General features: G+C 39.9%; 1 protein-coding gene across 1 annotated transcript in view; it reads left to right on the forward strand.

The window, feature by feature from the left end:
- BCHE (butyrylcholinesterase) overlaps positions 1-19,550 on the forward strand; it is a 52,377-nt gene that overhangs the window by 13,765 nt on the left and 19,062 nt on the right. The window contains exon 3 of the mRNA XM_005299204.4: positions 16,975-17,141. Within this exon, the coding sequence (XP_005299261.2) occupies positions 16,975-17,141 (167 nt within the window). The remainder of the gene's footprint in view (positions 1-16,974; positions 17,142-19,550) is intronic.

Here is a 19,550-nt window from a genome sequence, read left to right on the forward strand (position 1 = left end):
ATATTTCAACATAGCCCAGAGATTGTTGGATTGGAGCTTATGGTTTCAGCCTTTCTCAAAGAAGAAACGCACACCTTGTCATGAATCCTTCACCTTCTGATCTAGAGCCAAATGGCATGGTCCACATTGGCTCATCGAACCCTCATGTAGCCCTTTTTCTGCCATACAGAAGACAGAAATATGTAGGTGAGATCAAGGAGTTTGAACCAGATGCAAAATATGGTAGGAAGACAATGGAATAATTCACATGTGTTTAGGGATGTATGGGAAGACATATTGTTGGAGCCATGGAAGAGAAAGATGCCTTTATCAGGAGAATAGGGAAGCTTCTTCTGGCATATGGCTTCTGTTGACACAAACAATTAATTAGATATCGGGTAAGTGATGCAGCCATTCCATCACAGCAGCAGCACCCAGAGACATAAATCACATCCATCCACCATCAAGATGATAATGAGTGCAGTCCATAACCAAATGGCATACTATTTGTTCTTGAGCTCCACAGAGGCAGAATAGGAGATGAAGAAGCTGCAATGGGAAAGATACAAGTTAAACCACTTGTGACCAGAATGGATCCTGTTTCAATGAAGAAGGATCTTTTGGTTCATATGGTTGCTCATTTCAATCTTATCAAAAAAGCTTAATTTCAATGTGTTTTAAAAGGAAATTTCATTAAAATTGACACCTTTCCTTGGAAATTTTCAGTTTCAACAAAAAGCATTTTCTATCAGAAAAACATTCCATTAGGAAAAAATTTCACCCACTCTGGTAATGGGAAGAGAGACAAAAAGATAGACTGTGACAAGGTTATACAAGAAGAAATATTAGATCTATATCTATATATATGTAACCCTTCTGCCCATCTAAGTTGGCAGCAACAAGGGCCGGGTTCTGTATCTAGGGGTTCCGTTTCAATAGCGCAATGCAAAACCAGATCAAGCCCCCACCCAGTGACCTGGGACAATTACATACCACCCCCTGGGTGCCTCTAAGAGGCAATACTTCCCCTCTCGCAAGCACGGAGTCTGAGTGTAACAGAAAGTGTTTAATAACATGAGGTAAACGACATCAGCATTAAATTGGAAAAACACCACAAACAGGATTCATAACACAAACCATGAGCAAAAAACCCACCCCAGCAAATTGGGCTATGTCCTTTCCCTTTGGTTCTTGAATCCAGCAACCCAAAAATCAGCTCTTAATAACTTTAGCTCTTTTGTGATTTCAGCTCTTAGCAATTTCAGCTCATAGTAGGGGAGCCCCAGTGCTAGTGCACCATTGGCCCAAAGTGAATTCAGCTCAGCAGCCTGTAACTAGACTCCTAATGGAATCAAAGTTAGCTCTGACCTTCAACAGTGGAGAGAGGAGGTAGTGCAATTGGTGTTTCAAACCCTCGGGGGGGGGGGGGGCAGACCATCAGGTACAAATACCTGTCCCCATCCTCTCTCAATTCACTGGGTTTTGTCACCCATGCCCCTTGTCAAGCAAGTGCTACTTAGGTAATGGTGAAGGACTCACTCAGTCCTTCTGTCATATAACAGTTCCACTGGCCTTGATTCACAGAATAAAAAAACTTTATTCTTCCTGCCCCAATAACAGAGAAAACTGGGGATCCCACACCAGCCAAAGTAACCACTTTCAGTTGCTGTTGTTTCATGCCAGGCGAGTGGGTGTGCCTATGCAAACAAGATCAGCCCCTGGAGTTCTTTTCCACACTCGCCATAATTCACCACCAGATGTCAGGGTAGAGCTCATCCTGACTCTGCTTACATATAAATTGTGGGAGCAAAAGGAGAGTGAAGATTAAAAGATGAGACTCTATAAGCTGGGGAGATGACTAGCTGTCCATTTTGGTTGAGAAAAGAGGAAATGAAGAAGAGTTAGAAGGAAAGACTAGGGCATACAGAAGGAGCTATCTGATAGACTGCAGATGTGAGTTTGGACAGAAAAGGAGAGCAATATTTCAACCATCTTCATAATATGGTTGAAACTCTTGGAGTCAATGAGAAAATCTAAAGAGAGATTGTTCAGCAAGGAGGAGACAGAAGAAAAAACCCTGTGTGATACCAAGAGACAGCGGCAGAAGAGAGGATGAGAAGACACATTAAGTCATCAAGGAAGGACAAGAACTAGGAGAGCACAATATCGTCAATGTGTAGAGGGAAAAGGACCTGGAAGAGGAGAGTGATCAGTGGTGTTGCAAGCAGCAGACAGATTAAAGATAATAAGGACACAGAATCACCCTTATAATTTAGCTAGTGCAAGACACTAGTCACCTTAGTCAGGTGGCTTTGGTCAAGTCAAGAGGGCAGGAGCCAGATTGGTTGGAGGGGAACATGATTTAGAGGAGAGGAATCCCTGGCAATGTGAGGCATACTGGAGCCATTTTATAATTCCAGAAAGAGAATGGGAGGAGAAAGCCCTTATAAATATGATTATTAGGTACCGAAGCACACAGAGTAAAATCTAATTTACTCCTCCCCTCTCCTCCGCACATCCTTGCTATGGAACATCCGCAATACTGTCTCTTTTTCCATGCGACTCATTTTAGAGCCACAAACAAATCTGTGGAAATCATGCTTTCTTCACAGATAGTTCAAAAACAAAAATATGGACTATGCCTAACAAATACAGTGTTTATTATAAACACTTGTTTCCACTTTATTCAGGAGTCTTTAAAATGACTCGGCATCATTCAACATCAGTACTGATGTCCACGCATGTTGTTATATTAAAAAGCAGTAATGGGAACCACTGTTTAGCTATTTGGTACATTTGGATATGGTACATCGTGCATGAAGCCAATAATTGGAGACACGCATTTGGCAGTCATCTGAGGTTCTGGCTTGCAAACTGACAAGCTGTCATAGAATTTCAAAATTGAAAACAGGAATATTTGGTTTAGCCATTTTATTTCAAATGGGGCAGGGTTACAAAATATTTAGACTGGCTTAATATCATTGCCAACATACATAAAAGGTGAACATTTTTTCCCCATATGTACAGAAAATCAGATTCAGAACATAGAAGTTTTGTTCTTGACAAGAGGTGGGTCAAATCATTGCTGAAAAAGTTCTTGCACTTCCAAATGGCAAATCAGAGCTTCGTTTAAAAACTGTGTAAAACCTCATAGTGAACAGTCAAATGAAATAACAGACTAGCAACTGAAAATACAATATAAAGATTTGTCTTGAATTGTGCCACTTAATGCTGTATATATGATGGTCCCATTTAACAAAATGTAAAACCCATTGCAGTAAGTAAAGAGTCTCTCCCTAATGAAGACAGGCCAAAGATGGTCTTGTGATTAAAGCATTGGACTAAGACTCAGGCTACGTAGGTTCCATTCTTGATTATGCTATGGGCTCTTTGTGTGACCTTGTGCAAATCACTTTGTCTCTCTGTGCCTGTGTTCCCCATCTCTAGATAATAAAAAAAAATTGTTTGTCAGGTGTTCAGATACCAAAATGAGGGAGCTATATAAAACTTACAGGTAGCTAGTAGATAGTAAATATGTTGAACCACTTTGGAAGACATCAGGATTCATCAAAACTAATCTTGTATACGTGGAAAAAGTATAGACCCATGAAAAGTCAAAGGGGGAACCAAGGTGGTTGGGGGTGACTCCCCCACTTGCCCCAAAGTAAAGGATGCCCCAGAGGCAGAGGGGGACACTTTTCCACATGATTGACTTCTCTTTGCATTTGTGAAGGATGGGAATTGCATAAATTATGTGCATGTGCAAATTGTGACCACATTAAGAGCTGTGCATGTCTAAGATGGTGCACACTTAAGTTTTTCACATACACTTTAGTACTTAGTTTCACTAGACCATAACTTTTTACAACAGCATTTTTAGAGAAAATCCAAATTCTGTTGCTATTTAGTGTTAACTTCTACCTATAATCAGTATTAATTAAGGGTAAAATCCTCATTTTATAGACACGGGTCTTTTGCCATAGATACAGCTCAAGTTCAAAACTGTTCTGCTTTCCATTTTTTTCTGACTGGACAATGCCATGTGAGTTTAGTTCATAAGAGACTGAAACTGCAGAGCAAAATTTTTGCAAGCTATTATTTTTTTCTAGATAATCCTAGAATTTTTAACTGAAATCCTGATGAGAAATATGAGGAACAGAAACCTGCACATTTCAATTCACTCACAAACACAAGAGAGTGGTTTCCATGGAAAGTGATCTGTGTCAGAGAAGTGGCAATGAGGAATGATAGAGAGATAGCTATGAATCTAGGGCCAAATTGTCACAGAGGCCTCAATCTGGTGTCTAATTCTGTGCCTGTGGTTTTGTTCCCATCAGCTACAGGTGCAGTCAATTAAGGGTGAAAATGATAGCAGCTAACAATCTAGCTGCATGATTTGTGGGAGCAGTTGTTTTTTGGCCCACAAATCTGGAAGTTTGATGTCTAAATTCAATCATTTCATGCTCACAGTTGATTGCACACAGAAAACTGTATTGTAGTGTAGGCATAAAATTAGAAGCTTTTACAGTCTTTTTTCCCCAGATGCTTCAGCCCTCATGTTTGTTCAGCTTTGCCCCTCGGACACAGCCTGAACCATTTGAAGACTGTCTATGGTTACACTACAGCAGTTCAAAATTCCAAGGTCTGCTGTCTGTAGTTTAAAACAAAGAGATCCTTTTGGGGCTGAGACTGCTATTCAAATATTCTGACCATTGTCTTGATTACCAAAGCCTAACAAATCTGCCCGTGATGGATGTGATTTGGTAAGTTGGCAGCCTAAGGATGAACTTCCTGGAATCCCAGTACCTCAAAGGTTATTGTGGATACAACATGATATTGTCTACAAGGCCAGAACATAATAGAAAACATTAGAACATTACAAGGATTATACAGAAATTAATAGACTCATAGCATATCATTTCTGCTGTCCTTACCAAAGAAAGCTAAAGATGTATACAGATGACAACAACCCATTCTTCTCTAAGCTCTCATAGCATCTGGACTGTGAGAAAAGGAGACTGCCACTTCATGTCACTTTCCTTCTGTTAGCCCTCACAAACATGCCCCTCCCCCTTGCTTTCTCTGGTAAGATTTCCCATCAGCTTTTCAAATCTGAGGGGCTCTGGCCCCTCAGAAGGGACTGGGCTTGGGGTGGAAGGAGCGGGGCTAAGGGTCAGCATACCCCAGCCAGCCCTTCCAGGCTGCCTGGTCCATGCCGCCCAGGGTTCCCGTGGCAATTTAAAGGGCCTGGGGCTCCAGACGCCGTTGCTGCGGTAGCGGCATCCAGAGCCCCGGGCCCTTTTAAATAGCCATCCCCGGGGCAGCTGCTCCCTTTGCCCTCCCCCGCATTGGCGGTCAGGGGAGGCAAAAGGGGCAGGGACCTTAAAGCGCTGCAGGGTCTTTTGCCACGGCAGCGATTTAATGCTGCTGCGCCCTCCCGTCCCGTCGGTGGCCCAGCACTGCCACAGCAAAGGATCGTCCTTAAAGCACTGCCGCAGCAGTGCTTTAATGTCCCTGCCCTTTTTGCCTCCCCCGTTGGCGGCCCTGTTGGTAGGGTCCCTACTGGCAGGGACGCCGACGGGGGGGGGAAGGGGCAGCAATGTTAAAGTGCTGCCGCAGCAAAGGTCATTTGCTGCCCCTTCCCCCCCGTCGGTGGTAAAGACGTACAACACATTTCCGCTCTGCTCTTTCTGGCGATTTCTATGTCAGTGAGTTAGTGAGCAAATCTGTAGCGCTATATAGCAAGTTCCTGTACCGCGTGTTAACGAGTCTCACGTGTTAAATAGGTAGCACTGGGAGGCATGTTGCTACCGCACGTTAAGCGGATTCACGTGGAAACGGGTCTGTACTGTATCAGCTCCATTTAGGTTAAGAGGAAGACAATACGGGATGAAAAATCGTCTGCTTCTTTACTTGCAGATACAAGTACAGTCTGAGATACACATGTGATTATTCTTGTATATGTTAGACAGCCTATGTTAACTGTCCTTCACATTCAGAGGGGTAGCCGTGTTAGTCTGGATCTGTAAAAAGCAACAGAAAGTCCTGTGGCACCTTTAAGACTAACAGATGTATTGGAGCATAAGCTTTCGTGGGTATTCACCCACGAAAGATTATGCTCCAATACATCTGTTAGTCTTAAAGGTGCCACAGGACTCTCTGTCCTTCACATTGAAGCCACACAGCATAATTGTGAACTATGGATTAGTAACAGTGTCTGTAAAAAGTTAATAACAGTGTCTGTTAAAATAGCAGTGAGCGAACCTCAAAATGTTTGGAAATTCAATTTGCATAAATACCCAAAAGTTCAGATGTTTATTTGAAGCTGACCTAAACTGAAGTTGTCTCTCCCCACACCCTCAAATGTCCCATCTATTTTTGTAATTATTATTATTTCATTCATTCATGTCAATCTTGGTTTTCCTTACTCCCCCACAGTTCTAGGCCTTTCCTATCCAAGACACTCCAAAGTGACCCTGAGTTAGGGGCCTGTGGTAAGGGGTTGCACAGAGGGATTGGGAGGTATGAAAATGAGTTAGGAGATCATGAAGAGAAAGGTTCTGCCAGCTGGGAAATAGGAGGCCTGGAGCATATTGGGAAGAAAGACTCTTTTTCTAAACCAATACAAACCTAAAAAAAGAGCAGAGTTTGGTTTAATTCAAAATAACTCCTGAGATTCAAGCTGTTTAAATGATTAGTTGTCCATTAAGGGGGTTTTGCACTTGGTAGCACACATTGACTTCCCTAGACCCTATACATTATTTATTTGTTTTAGTCACAACATTTTGAAGACCAGTTTTGAGGACATTTCATGTGTGAGAAAACTTGACAAATGAGGTCCAAGCAATTCATCCACAAGAACCATCTCAGCTTTTGTGGCTTGTTGCACTTTTTAAGTCTTTTGTAGAGTAGAACAGAATCAGACCAAAACAGAAGCAGCAGAATGTTACTTCCGTGGAATACTGCATACCATAATAATTTATGGCTTCAGACATTTATACACATCACTGTTGTCATCAAGTAAGAATCTGGAAAGAATATCCTGAGCCTTATTTAGCATGTATAAGTGATAGAAACCCTAGCTGTCAGGTCCTTCTCCAGTTTCTGGGAGTTAAAATGAGAGCCAGGTGGATCACACAGATTTCTCCAGGGATCAGCAGAAGAAATAATGTCTGCTTTTGATATTCCTCTCTGTTATACTGCAGATTTCTTACGATAGGCAATGGAGCCCCTTCTTGGTCATTAGATTACAAACTCTATTTTGTGTATAGGGTGAGAGGGAATAGACTGAGTACAACAATAAAAAACAAACTTTCCATAGAAAGTAACTGAGGGTCTCGTTCTGCAACCTTTACTCAAGTTACAATGTTCTCACATGGTTTTTCTACTCAGTTCAATGTGAATAATCACCTAAGTCAGACTCCATGTAAAGGTTGCAGAATCAAAACCTAAGAGAGTTGGTTTTTTTGTGTCATCTTTCATTTAAGGAACAAATGGGGGTGGAGGGATAGCTGAGTGGTTTGAGCATTGGTCTGCTAAACCCAGGGTTGTGAGCTCAATCCTTGAAGGAGCCACTTGGGGATCTGGGGCAAAATCAGTATTTGGTCCTGCTAGTGAAGGCAGGCAGCTAGACTCAATGATCTTTCAAGGTCCCTTCCAGTTCTAGGAGATGGGATATCTCCATTAATTATTAAATTATAACAATGCAAAGTTTCAGAAATCCCTTCCTACAGAGATCAAATTAAATTAGATGACACAAGTATATTAATATGTTTAAAAACCACCCGCATTATACATGTACCTAGTGCTATAGGAACCTGGGGTCAGATTGTGACTTGTTGTTTGAAAGGTGCCAGAGGTGGGAAAGAGTGCAAGGGAACTGGATTTTTAAGAATAGTATTAATGCATTTTTCCCATCCACACTAAATATTCCACATGGTGATAATGCCACCAATGGAGTTACCACTTTTTAAACTGATACTTACTATAGTCTCACTATTCCAAATGGCACCATGCATAATCTTTGGATAAGAGACAGAATAGTGAAATACTTCTGTTAGCTTGACTTTTATTTTAGCCTTGTGAGAATCAAAACACCAAAGAGACCATTTTTGAATAAAATATTAGGCATGATGCATTTTCACAGAGAGCCCATCAGATCATTTGATTAGCTGATGTGGGGGAATATTCTGAAGAAGTGTGTTAATTTTAAAAATCTGGAGAATATACTCATTATGCCAACTCACATACTGGTAGCCCCAGTTGGTAATGATATTGAAATCAAAGGTAGTCTATGTATTGTGAAGTGATAGTGTGTCACATTACCATTTTATTATTCAGGAGTGGTGCTTCCCACAGTCTTGTTATTCTAAATGGCACATTCACAAACTTTGGATAATAGACCGGGTAGCAAAATGCTTCTGTCATCTTGTCTTTTCTCTCAGAGTTACTGAAATAACAGAGAGACAGAAGAGGGCATTTTAGTATAAAATATTTTGGCACAGTAGAAAGAATTTACCCAGTGAGCCCATCAGATCATTTTATTAGAAGGTAAATGATTAGTTGACTTGGGAAAATGTTCTGAATAGCTGTCTGAATTTAAAAAATCTGGAGAGTCAACTCATTATACTGAATCACACATAGGTGGCCCCAATTGGTAGTGATATTGGCATCAAATGTAATCTATTTATTCATGCAGTGAAAGCCTTTCGCATTCCTGCAGACCTCTCTTCTTGAATGAAAAGTTTACACAATAATTAGAGCTTCTGGGGATATTTTTGTGTTTATTTTCCCAAGCTTTTGAAGTATTCTTCAGCATCTGTCTATGCTGCCATGAAGCAGAGTTTCCAGAACTATATTTTTTTTGTTCTGACACTGAGTAGTATTGCTCCTCAAGCTGAGGGGGTTTGAGCTATCAAATTTGTGGCACTCCCCAGTGCCTACTTGACAAGGAATAGTGTGAAACTGATAGCTGGGTTTGAGGAAAACAGGAGATAGGACAAATTGTTTCAGCAGGGTTTGGGGAGATTGAACCAAGGTTTAACACCAAATCTGCAACTCCTTTCAGTAAGATTGGGCAGGTAAATATCAGTTTAGGTCCCAGCGTCATCCTCCAGTCTAAGAAAAATCCTTGGAAGTGTTATACTATTTACATGAGGCAAATGTGTGCTGTCACAGGTTTGTAGTCCCTCTGGGAATCAAACCACATCCCAGAATTGTTATTAGCCTAGCAGTTGTTGTGTTGTGACTAGAAAGTGAAAATAGGTATAAATATCATGCATCATGGCCTTTAGAAATTATGTGAGACATCTGGATACATTTGCCTGACTAATGCAACAAACACTTCCTGCCACTCTCTGAAATGATCTAGTGCCTCACACAGCTAGTTACATTTTGAAGGGCTGGAACAGCATAAACATGCCTGGTGCTCCTCTTCAGCTCTCCAGCTAATTAAGAGTGCCCTTCTGTCCAAATGAAGAGAGAGAGAACAGCAAAACCATCTCTTCCAGACCATAAAATATACTGTTCATCCATCTTGCCCAAAAGCCTAGTCAAGATATTAAAGATATTTTATTTGTCTAGTTTGGTCGACTCTCAGCATGGTTAACTCTCAGCAATGTGACTTAATCATTAGCCTACAATTGAGTGTTAAGAAATATTGCTGGGGGTCCCAATCTCATGGTCCTTAATTCCTTCCTCAAACTGCAGGACTCTGCCACCCTTACTCTCATTAAGTGGTCTCTGACTACACTGAAATTAATGGAACTACTCCCCCAGAGTGACCAGGTGTTAAAATCTGGCTCTTTGTGCCTGTTTATTCCCAAAGAGCTGGAGTCTGCTGTCCTTACTCTCACTAAGTAGTTCACTACTCCATTAATATTCCCACTGAAATCAATAGGCTAGATTGTGCCCTTGTCCATGGCTGAGCAGGGATGAAAGATCCCTCATCCTCTTGCTCAACCTACCTGGATCTTGTCTAAAGGGCAGTCCCTCATTGTGAAAAAGTGGGATGGAAGAGAGTGGGGTCTTACTTGAGATGGGAAATAAGCTATATTAATTCAAGAGCCATACAATAATTTTTCTTCCCACAACTTGCCCCTGCGGTGCAGCATTTGTTTATCAACCCTTACTCAATGCTGAATCTAAACAGAGCAAACATTGCTACAGATCATAGCCACTTTCATAGTTCTTACAGCCTTTGTAAAATCAACTATAGGGAATGTAAGAGAGACAGAAGTCATTCTTGCTTCCCATTGTCATGGTACCACACAGCAGAATAGGACCCACTGAACAACAGCCTGGTGTTGAGGAAATCATGAAAACTAGCAATAAAAAAGAAATTCACACTCACATCCTCCCTTAAAGAAACTGTTTAAAGATCAGGGTCAAATTGGAACCATGGTCACTGTTGTTGTTGTTATTATTATTATTATTATAGCACCATAGAAGCCTTGAACAATTACCCACCCAGTTTCATAGAATGGTAAGAAATGTGATAGTGACTGATTCAGGGCACAGATGAAGAGATAAGGAATTGGGCAGTGTTTCAGCATATGATCCTATTAAAGAGGAATATTTGTATATTCTGCCCAGGTTCAATGTATGAATGGAGAAGTTTCTCCTTACTATTTTATTACATACACACGTAAACACATGCACAAATCCAAATAGCTGTTTGTATAAGCTATGGAAATCTATTTTACTATGTGCTACTTCCAGTGGTGAAAGCATTTGAGTAAAAGCTTCCATATGAGGAGAGATTAATAAGACTGGGACTTCCCAGCTTGGAAAAGAGACAACTAAGAGGAGGATATGATAGAGGTCTATAAAATCATGACTGGTGTGGAGAAAGGTAAATAATGAAGTGTTATTTATTCCTTCTCATAACACAAGAACTAGGAGTCACCAAATCAAATTAATAGGCAGCAAGTTTAAAACAAACAAAAGGAAGTATTTATTCATGCAATACACAGTTAACCTGTGGAATCCTTTCCAAGAGGATGTTGTGAAGGCCAAGACTGTAACAGGGTTCAAAAAAGAACTAGATAAGTTTATGGAGGAGAGGTCCATCAATGGCTATTAGCCAGGATGGGCAGGGATGCAAAACCATGCTCTGAAGAGTCCCTAGCCTCTGTTTGCCATTAGCTGGCAATGGGCCACAGGGGTAGATAACTTGATTACCTGTTCTGTTCATTCCCTCTGGGGCACCTAGCATTGGCCACTGTCAAAAGACAGGATACTGGGCTAGATGGACCATTGGTCTGACCCAGTATGGCTGTTCTTATGTTCTTAAGCTAAAGGATAACTAAACACTTCTAAGTCATTTTTAGCTGTATCTTCCCTTGAGAAATTTGTAAAATTGAGCAAAGAACTTTCTTCTGGAGCATTTCAGCATCCAACATGATATTTGTGTTGGGGAATGGTAAAAGGACAAAGCAGAAAGCCAACTAAAGCTCTTTCACTGAAATTAAGTGCACTAATTTACAGGTCTTGGAGAATTCATTACTTGAATGCTAGTAAAAAAAATGAAATGAGTTGTTGCAAAATGATGACCATACCCTGTTCATCATATTTTAGATTAAGCTGGATCTAATTCGATGTGAGATTGATAAATCATCCATAAAAGTAATGCTGAGGAGATACTAATAAAAATGTAATGAATGCTTATATTGTGTTCTCAAATAGTATCAATCATATTATTGAGAAAAATAAGGTAATGGAAATATATTTATTATGATTAATAAAGCTCTGTGTGCAAGGATGTCACAATTTCCATATTAACTAAGTTAATTTTGTTCTACTAAAGAAGTTGCTAATATTAAAACCAGTTGGGAACATTTGCCAAAACTTTTTTTTTTAATGCTGATTCATCAAAACTGAAACTTTTTGCAGAAACATGGCTGTTTTGATGAAAATTTCATTAGGAAGGTTTCTCAAGTCCAGGATGGAATTTTTGGTCAAAATCACAGAGAGAGTGTGGTTAGAGCTCTTCCTTGGAATGCGGGAGATTTTGGTTCAAGTCCCTGCCCTGAATCAGGCAGAGCAGGGACTTAAACCTTGACCTCCCACATCCCATGCAATGGGCTAACCATGGGGTATTGGCTATTCTGGGGTATAGTTCTTCCTCTCCAAAAATTCTGAAAGGTGTCCTGTTTGGTTCCAAGTAGAATGAAAACCAATTCTGAAACCTCAGAATTTGTTGCAAAAAGGAATTCTTATTTTTTGGCTAGGCCTACTACATATGAGCATGGAATATACAGAAATTATCAATGAACAACCCCTGTTAAAATTGTATAGCTTTCTAAAAGTTCCCTCTTTAAGCCAAATCTGCTATGTTTTATGATGCATGAACCTTGAGGGGCAAATTTTGCTGCCAATTAATGGATATAATGTCCAAAGGGTCAGATTCTGATCTCAGTTACACTGATGTAATTCTAGTCTAGCTCTTGTAACTTCAGTATAGCTATTCTGCTATTAGTCCAGTGAGACTGAGATTAAAATCAAGCCCACAGACTTCAGCGGGAGCAAGTATATGTTCAAAGGCAGAATAGGGCCTGTATGTGTACTCTATATATGAAATATGGGAATGTGACTTTAATACAATCTAGCTTTGCCCTGTTGTTTGCACACATTGTGTGAGGTGGACACAACATGTTGATGAAATTTTGGCTCTATTTTTGTCTGAAACTGATCCTACTAAGTTGGCTGAGACACCTGAATTACTTGGCTCCAGTCATGCAACTCAAGATGGAGATCAAATCTAAGGAACAATTTCCCTTTCATCAATGTAATGTTGAGGAAACCAGGAAATAAGTTTGGCTGCCTCATGTTTAAGGACTTATCATCATGAAACATATGAGTGTCCATGAATGACAGGATGCTGTGCCACAGTCAGAACCCGGAGAAGCTCTGCATGGTTTCAGGACATTTTCTTAGACAAAAAGATGTAATGGAAAATAGAATAATAGAAATGTAGGGCTGGAAGGGACCTCAAGAAGACATCTAGTTAGCCCTTTGGGCTAAGGCAGGACCATGTACACCTAGACCATCCCTGACAGGTGTTTGTCTAACCTGTTCTTAAAAATCTCCAGTGATGGGGATTCCACAACCTCCTTTGGCCACCTATTACATGCTTAAATGTCCTTATTGTTAGAAAGTTTTTCCTAATATCTAACCTAAATCTCCCTTGCTGCAGATTAAGGCCATTACTTCTTGTCCTATTTAAAGTGGGCATGGAGAACGATTGATCATCTTCCTCTTTATAACACGTATTTGAAGACTGTTACTAAGTCTCCCCTCAATCTTCTTCTCAAGACTGAATATGCTCAGTTTTTTTAACCTTTCCTCATAGGTCAGGTTTTCAAACCTTTCCTCATTTTTCTTGCTGTCCTCTGACTCTCTCCAGTTAGTCCACATCTTTCTTAAAGTGTGGTGCCCAGAACTGGACACAGTACCCCAGTTTATGCCTCACCAGTGTTGAATAGAATGGGACAATTACCTACCATGCCTTATGTACAATGCTGCAATTAATACATCCCAGAATGATTTAGCCTTTTTTGCCACTGCAACACATTGTTGACTCATAATCAACCTCTGATTCACTACATCCCTCCCATATCTTTTTCTGACAAGTCAGTTATTCCCCATTTTGTAGTTGTGCATTTGATTTTTAATTCCTAAGCATAGTACTTTGCACTTGTCTTTACTGAATGTCATTTTGTTGAATTCAAACCAATTCTCCAATTTCTCAAGGTTGTTTTGAATTCTAATCCTGTACTCCAAAGTCCTGGCAACCCCTCCCAGCTTGGTGTCATCCACACATTTTATAAGAATATTCTCCAAGACATTAATTAAAATATTTTATAGTACCAGACCCAGGACTGACCCCTGCAGGCGCTCACTAGATAGGCCCCCCTAGACTGACAACAAACCATTGATAACTACTCTTTGAATATGGTCTTTAAACCAGTTTTGCACACACCTTATAGTATTTTCATCTAGGTCACATTTCTCTAGTTTTCTTATGAGAATGTCATGTCAAAAGCCTTACTAAAATCAAGATTTATCACATTTACAGTTTCTCCCCTAGCCAAAAGTCAGTAACCCTGTCCAAAAAAAAAATTAGGTTGGTCTGGCATGATTTGTTCTGCACTGCCTGGCCTCCAGGTGCTCCGGGGCTTGGGGGACTGGGGCCACACTGCCCAGTCTCCTAGCACTCCAGGCTTGGGGAGGCTGGAGGCACTCCAGGGCTGGAGGCGCTTGCCTGGGGCAGGGGGCAGCGGTTGCAGTGTGGGGGCTCTGGGCTCCGGCAGGGGGCATGGAAGGGGTGGGGTTTCTGGCAGAAGGAGTGGGCATTGGGGGCTAGCCTCCCAGAGCCTGCAGTTCACCTGCCGCCCATGAGCATAGGAGTGGTTTCTCCCTTCCTTTGCTCATTAGTATGTGGGCAAATTGTGGAGTTTCCTGGGGAAGACACACCTGGAATTTCTCAGGAATTAGGGTTGACTAGGGAGTGGGAGTTTTGGGGAGACGGTGAAGAGGAGACTTTGGAGATAGGCAGCCATTGAAACTGGAATCAGGTTTCCACGGATCACGATGAGTTCTACACAGAAAATTTTCAGCAGGACCAGGCTCTCACCAGTTACATGGATCTCTGCTTCCACAAGGGGGCAGAGTTCAGGCTGTGCATACAACCTCATTTTTGTCATTGCTTGGCACTTGAGTTCTTGCCATGCAATCATAACATTATCTTAATACAGTTAATTTGTATTTGTATTAACTCCATAAACCATGGAATTTCCCAGATTATATTGAGAGTTACAATGCTCATGGCAACATTATTAACAAGAAGGAATGAAACATAGGTGTGATGTGTGCAGATAGATTACAAACCTAAACAATTGTTACAAATTAAAAAATTATTATAATCCTGTGGTCTCTTTGTATTGTTGTATCTGGGAACTGTTTTTTAATTTCTGGAAGTTTTCAGTAAGAAGGGAGCTACAGTACATTTCTAGTTAAGATGGTAAGTGCTCTAGCAATGCAGAGAGAATGTTATAATCAGCATGTTCTGGTATGGCAATATACTATATTAATCTGATCATGTTTTCAATCATTTTTAGTAAAGTATATCTGCATTCATAGGCATAAACCTCCTTATTATCTGTAAATTACAATTTGGAATGTCATGATTTATTTTATAGCATAAAGGCTATTAAATGAATACTGACAGCACTATTAGTGCTCTGATTTTGAACTGAAGTACAAGTCAACTCTATTTAAATCATTGTTTTCAGAAGCCACAAATAAATGTGCAGTTAAAAGGGTTCCATAAGTTAATAAGAGCAGAATTAGTAAAGAAGTGAGCAAGTTAGGAACATAGAAATTGCCATGCCAGATCAGATTAATGGATCTTTTAGTCTAATATCCTGTCTCCACCAGTGACTAGTACCCGATGCTTTAAAATAAAGCAAAACATTAGAGATGGGCCAATAACTAGATTCATTCAGAATACAGAGAATAGGCCTGATGTTCTAGCAATATTTAGATAATTGAATATGATTATTACTTATCCTCCAACCACCCCCATCCACATCACTGGTAAGTAGATCCCACCTGAATCCCATACCCTTTGGGATTCTCTTCTTATTTTTGTCCTCTGAAAGAGGTCACTTATGGCCTGAACCATGTACGCCTCTTATTTACTTTTCCATGTTGAATGCCACTCCTCCTCCTCAACAGCTATTCAGGAAGCTGCATGTGGTTGGAATTGCCCTCATACCATGAAAAAGACTTCTGATGTGGAGGCCGGAGACTGTCCTGTGTACATAATGCATCAGCAGGACAGGAAAGGCTACTGTCCAGTGTTTCACCATTGTACTAACTACCTGAGGTGAAGACACTTCAGACTCCTAGGCAGCAGTCTCCAGCAAGGAAAGCAAAAGTGTTTTCCTTCTTTAAGCACTGAAGTAGGATGTTTAATTACCCTTTTTTCCACCCTGTCTAACCTTCCATAGCCTTGCCATTTAATAGTCACAAATCATCCAGTCTTTATATAAATCATACTCTATCTCAAAGGCCTCCTGCACCAATAAATGATTTTAAGACTTCCTCTCTTCTGCAACTTAAACCAACTTCTTTTTCATCAAGTCCTATCTATTCCCACACAATAAAACTCACCCCTCTCTGGAAAAAAATGGATAAAAATCTTTATGGCCCTAAAACCATATCCCCGTCTTAAATTCAGTTTATCCCTTGGGCCTATTATAATATTTACCACCACTACAACTAATAATAATCATGGTCCTGTTCCTGTTGGAAGCTAATTACATCCTACTAGATGCTCAGCCCCTTTAATTCTCATTGCTTTCATAATGAGTTGTGATTCAGTGTGCTCAGTAACACAGTGCAGGTATTTAGCACATTGTAGTTAAGGGCCTTTTCTTCTAATACAAAAGACATTATCTTCTTCTCTTGGATCTTGCTTTAACCACGGTGGACTCCAGTCACTTCATTTACACAGATGTAAACTTTTACTTGTAGACCCTTCATAGCTACCTGAACAATGCAATCCAATGGACTCATATTACGTTAGCATTTAAATTAAAATACATGTAATACAAGCTCCTAACTTTACTGTTTTGGGGTCATCTGTAACAGATTGTATCTTCTATTAGACCTTCTGGGTTCAACATATGAAATTTATGTAGGTTGGTTTTATTAACTTCATTTTTCCTTTAGGATAAGAAAAAAACAAAAACTAATCTGAATATATTTAGTTTGACTTTTGTTAATTAACCTTAGTGATACGAAAAAATTAAAGTTTTACTGTTTTGGGTGGTGGTTTTATTTCTATCATGTACAAAAGGTGCTCCAATAATTCCAAACTAACATACTGATGTCTGAAATAAAATAACTTGTCAATAGTATAATTTTATTCTATTGATGTGCACAGGTAATTTCCCATGAGAAATGAAATATTTCTCTTTAATCATTTAGAACTCCAAATGGGACTCAGATTAATGGAACCAGATGGCCAATCTTCACTACCACGGAACAAAAATACTTAACATTAAACACTGAAGCTTCAAAGATATATACAAAATTACGTGCCCAGCAGTGTCGATTCTGGAATGTATTTTTTCCCAAAGTCCTGGAAATGACAGGTAAACATTTGGTAAATATGAGAGTATACTGTTCAATGCAAGCACACTTTCCTGATAGTAGCACTGTGTTTCAATTTGAATCTCAAAGCTTATATTTGAAAAGGTTATTTCAATGGAATCAAATCCTGATGTCTTTTCTTAGGCAAACTCTCATTCACTTCAGCAGGAGTTTGCCTTGTTATTCTTCAGTGTGTTATGCAACTCCAAATGTGTCTGATACACAGAGAGCAGATATGTCTGCTTCCAGCTGAGGGGCTTTTGTTGAAACTGTAGTGCAGCAGGCTGTTAATGCTGGAGGTACCAAGTTCAGTCCCCAATGATGACCATGATGGCCAAAAATGGGAGCTTGTCTGGGATTAGCACTGCCAAGGGCTGCAGCTGCTTAGGATGAGTTTTCTTTACCCTTTGTACCTAATCCACTGAGGCTGTGAGTTTGCTTCTGCTGCCAGCTGGGGGATTTGGTTCTTTAGGACCAAGCTGTAGATGCTTGTGATTTATTTCTGGAGTTCCAGGGCTCAATCTCTGGTGACAACCATGCAGTTGTTATATAAAGACTGTGTAAAAAGAATGGAGAGACCTCAGGGTTTGGCCAGTGCAAAATACCACTGGATTTTAATTAAGATTGTCTGCATAGTGCTTTTGCAGTGTTTGTCTAAATCACTTTTAATAACTTTTTATTAGTGATGGATAATTGTCACAAGGTTTGGAGTTATGGTTTCAGTGAGGCTTGGAGTTTGGGTTTAATCATGAAGACTGGAAACTTTGCTATGCTATCCAAATCCATTCAGACTTCAATAACTGGCTAGATATCTCTTGAAAACTGATTTTCTTGTGAGGGTTCTGGTATCTTGCATTTTAGTGAGCCAATGGTACAGATCAGGGTTTTGTGCCTCTGGATATTTTTCAGGAACAGTCTTTATAAAAATGTTTTTGGAGTTCCAACCCTCATCTAAGCCTAGAAGGAAAGAAGTGTGTGAAAATAAAATCAGGTTTTGGAAAGGTTAAGTGATAATTTCACATCCTTCCGTAAAGTTCCGTTTAAGATTGATTCTAGAAGTTGGCTCTAGAAGCGGGTAAGTGTTCATGGTGGCAAAAGTTTGTTTTTGTTCTGTTTTTCTGAAATGGTTAATTCATTCCCATTTTATGCCTTTTGGTCTATTACAGTTCTGATCGAGCTCCTACTGAAATCATTATTACTTTTCCCATTTACTTCAAAAGGAGCGGGATCAGACCAATATTTTTATTCTTGATTGAGATCATATCATTGCAGTTAACTGGATTTGAAATCACAGAATCTAAAGGGATAGGACTGGATCATCGGAATGGTCTCAGATTGTCTGTTGAAACCATTTGCTTTAATCTATTCTGATCTATTTCGGTTCTTAGACTATGCCACATTATCTGAGTGCAATATTCCCATTCACTTCAATAGAAATTGGTTGGGCTCATCAGTATGTTGTAGGTGATGCTCAGTAGCTCTTAGCATCAGACTTCATTTTATTAAATATAAAAAGGGAAAGGAAGCAGCATTTGTAACCAATTCAATGCATTATTTGCTGTTTGGGTGACGCTTTGCTGTGTCTCTTTCATGACACCCTGCCATTTGGTGACTACGTGGGAGATTTTACAAAATAACAAGTATATTTTTTGTGTGCGAATTTGGGTCATTTTCAGGCAAGAAGTGGGTATTTCAGATCTACACAGAGTTGGTTTAATCTGCGTTTTGATCATCAGGCATTACTCATAAAAATGATAATTGTATACTCCATCTGTTTGGATGATGTTATTGATATATGAATGTACTGTGTATACCAAATGTTCTGTGACACGATTTATATCAACACACATGCTTCAGCATCTCTTGGCAGGCCAGCAGAGTTGCCTTTCATGGCCTTGGGCAGGGAAGGATTACAAACCACCTTTCGCGATCTGCCTAGAGAAATGAAAGTATGTTTCTTGATATACCATAAATCATTTATTTTCATCCCTAATGAAAGGTTAAAATCCATGTGCATTTTATATAACAACCTGGTATATGGATTGTGCCAGGTCTTTTCCGGACCCAAAGTCCAGAGTTTGGTTAAGAGACCAGAGGCCTAGCTAATAGTGATCAGCTAAGAGAAAGCAGAATAAATGAGACAACATTGCTTTTGCTAAGATATGCTTGGTCAGTAAAAATGCCAGATGTTGAGGCAATAACTGAATAATTATGTTTCATCCAATGTTTCAAATTGAACAAAGGATCCCTGTTCCTATTGTGCTTCTCCTAAAGGAAAAACAGTCTTCCCACAGATCCAACCTTGAGTTTATGAAAATTGGCACATGTCACTATAATGATATGGTATCCTTCCACCTCCCTTCCAAGGGACCAATGCCCTACCTTAAGACATAAAGGAGACAATCTCTATT

Source organism: Chrysemys picta, chromosome 9 (assembly GCF_011386835.1).
Source record: "Chrysemys picta bellii isolate R12L10 chromosome 9, ASM1138683v2, whole genome shotgun sequence".
Taxonomy (NCBI): domain Eukaryota; kingdom Metazoa; phylum Chordata; order Testudines; family Emydidae; genus Chrysemys; species Chrysemys picta.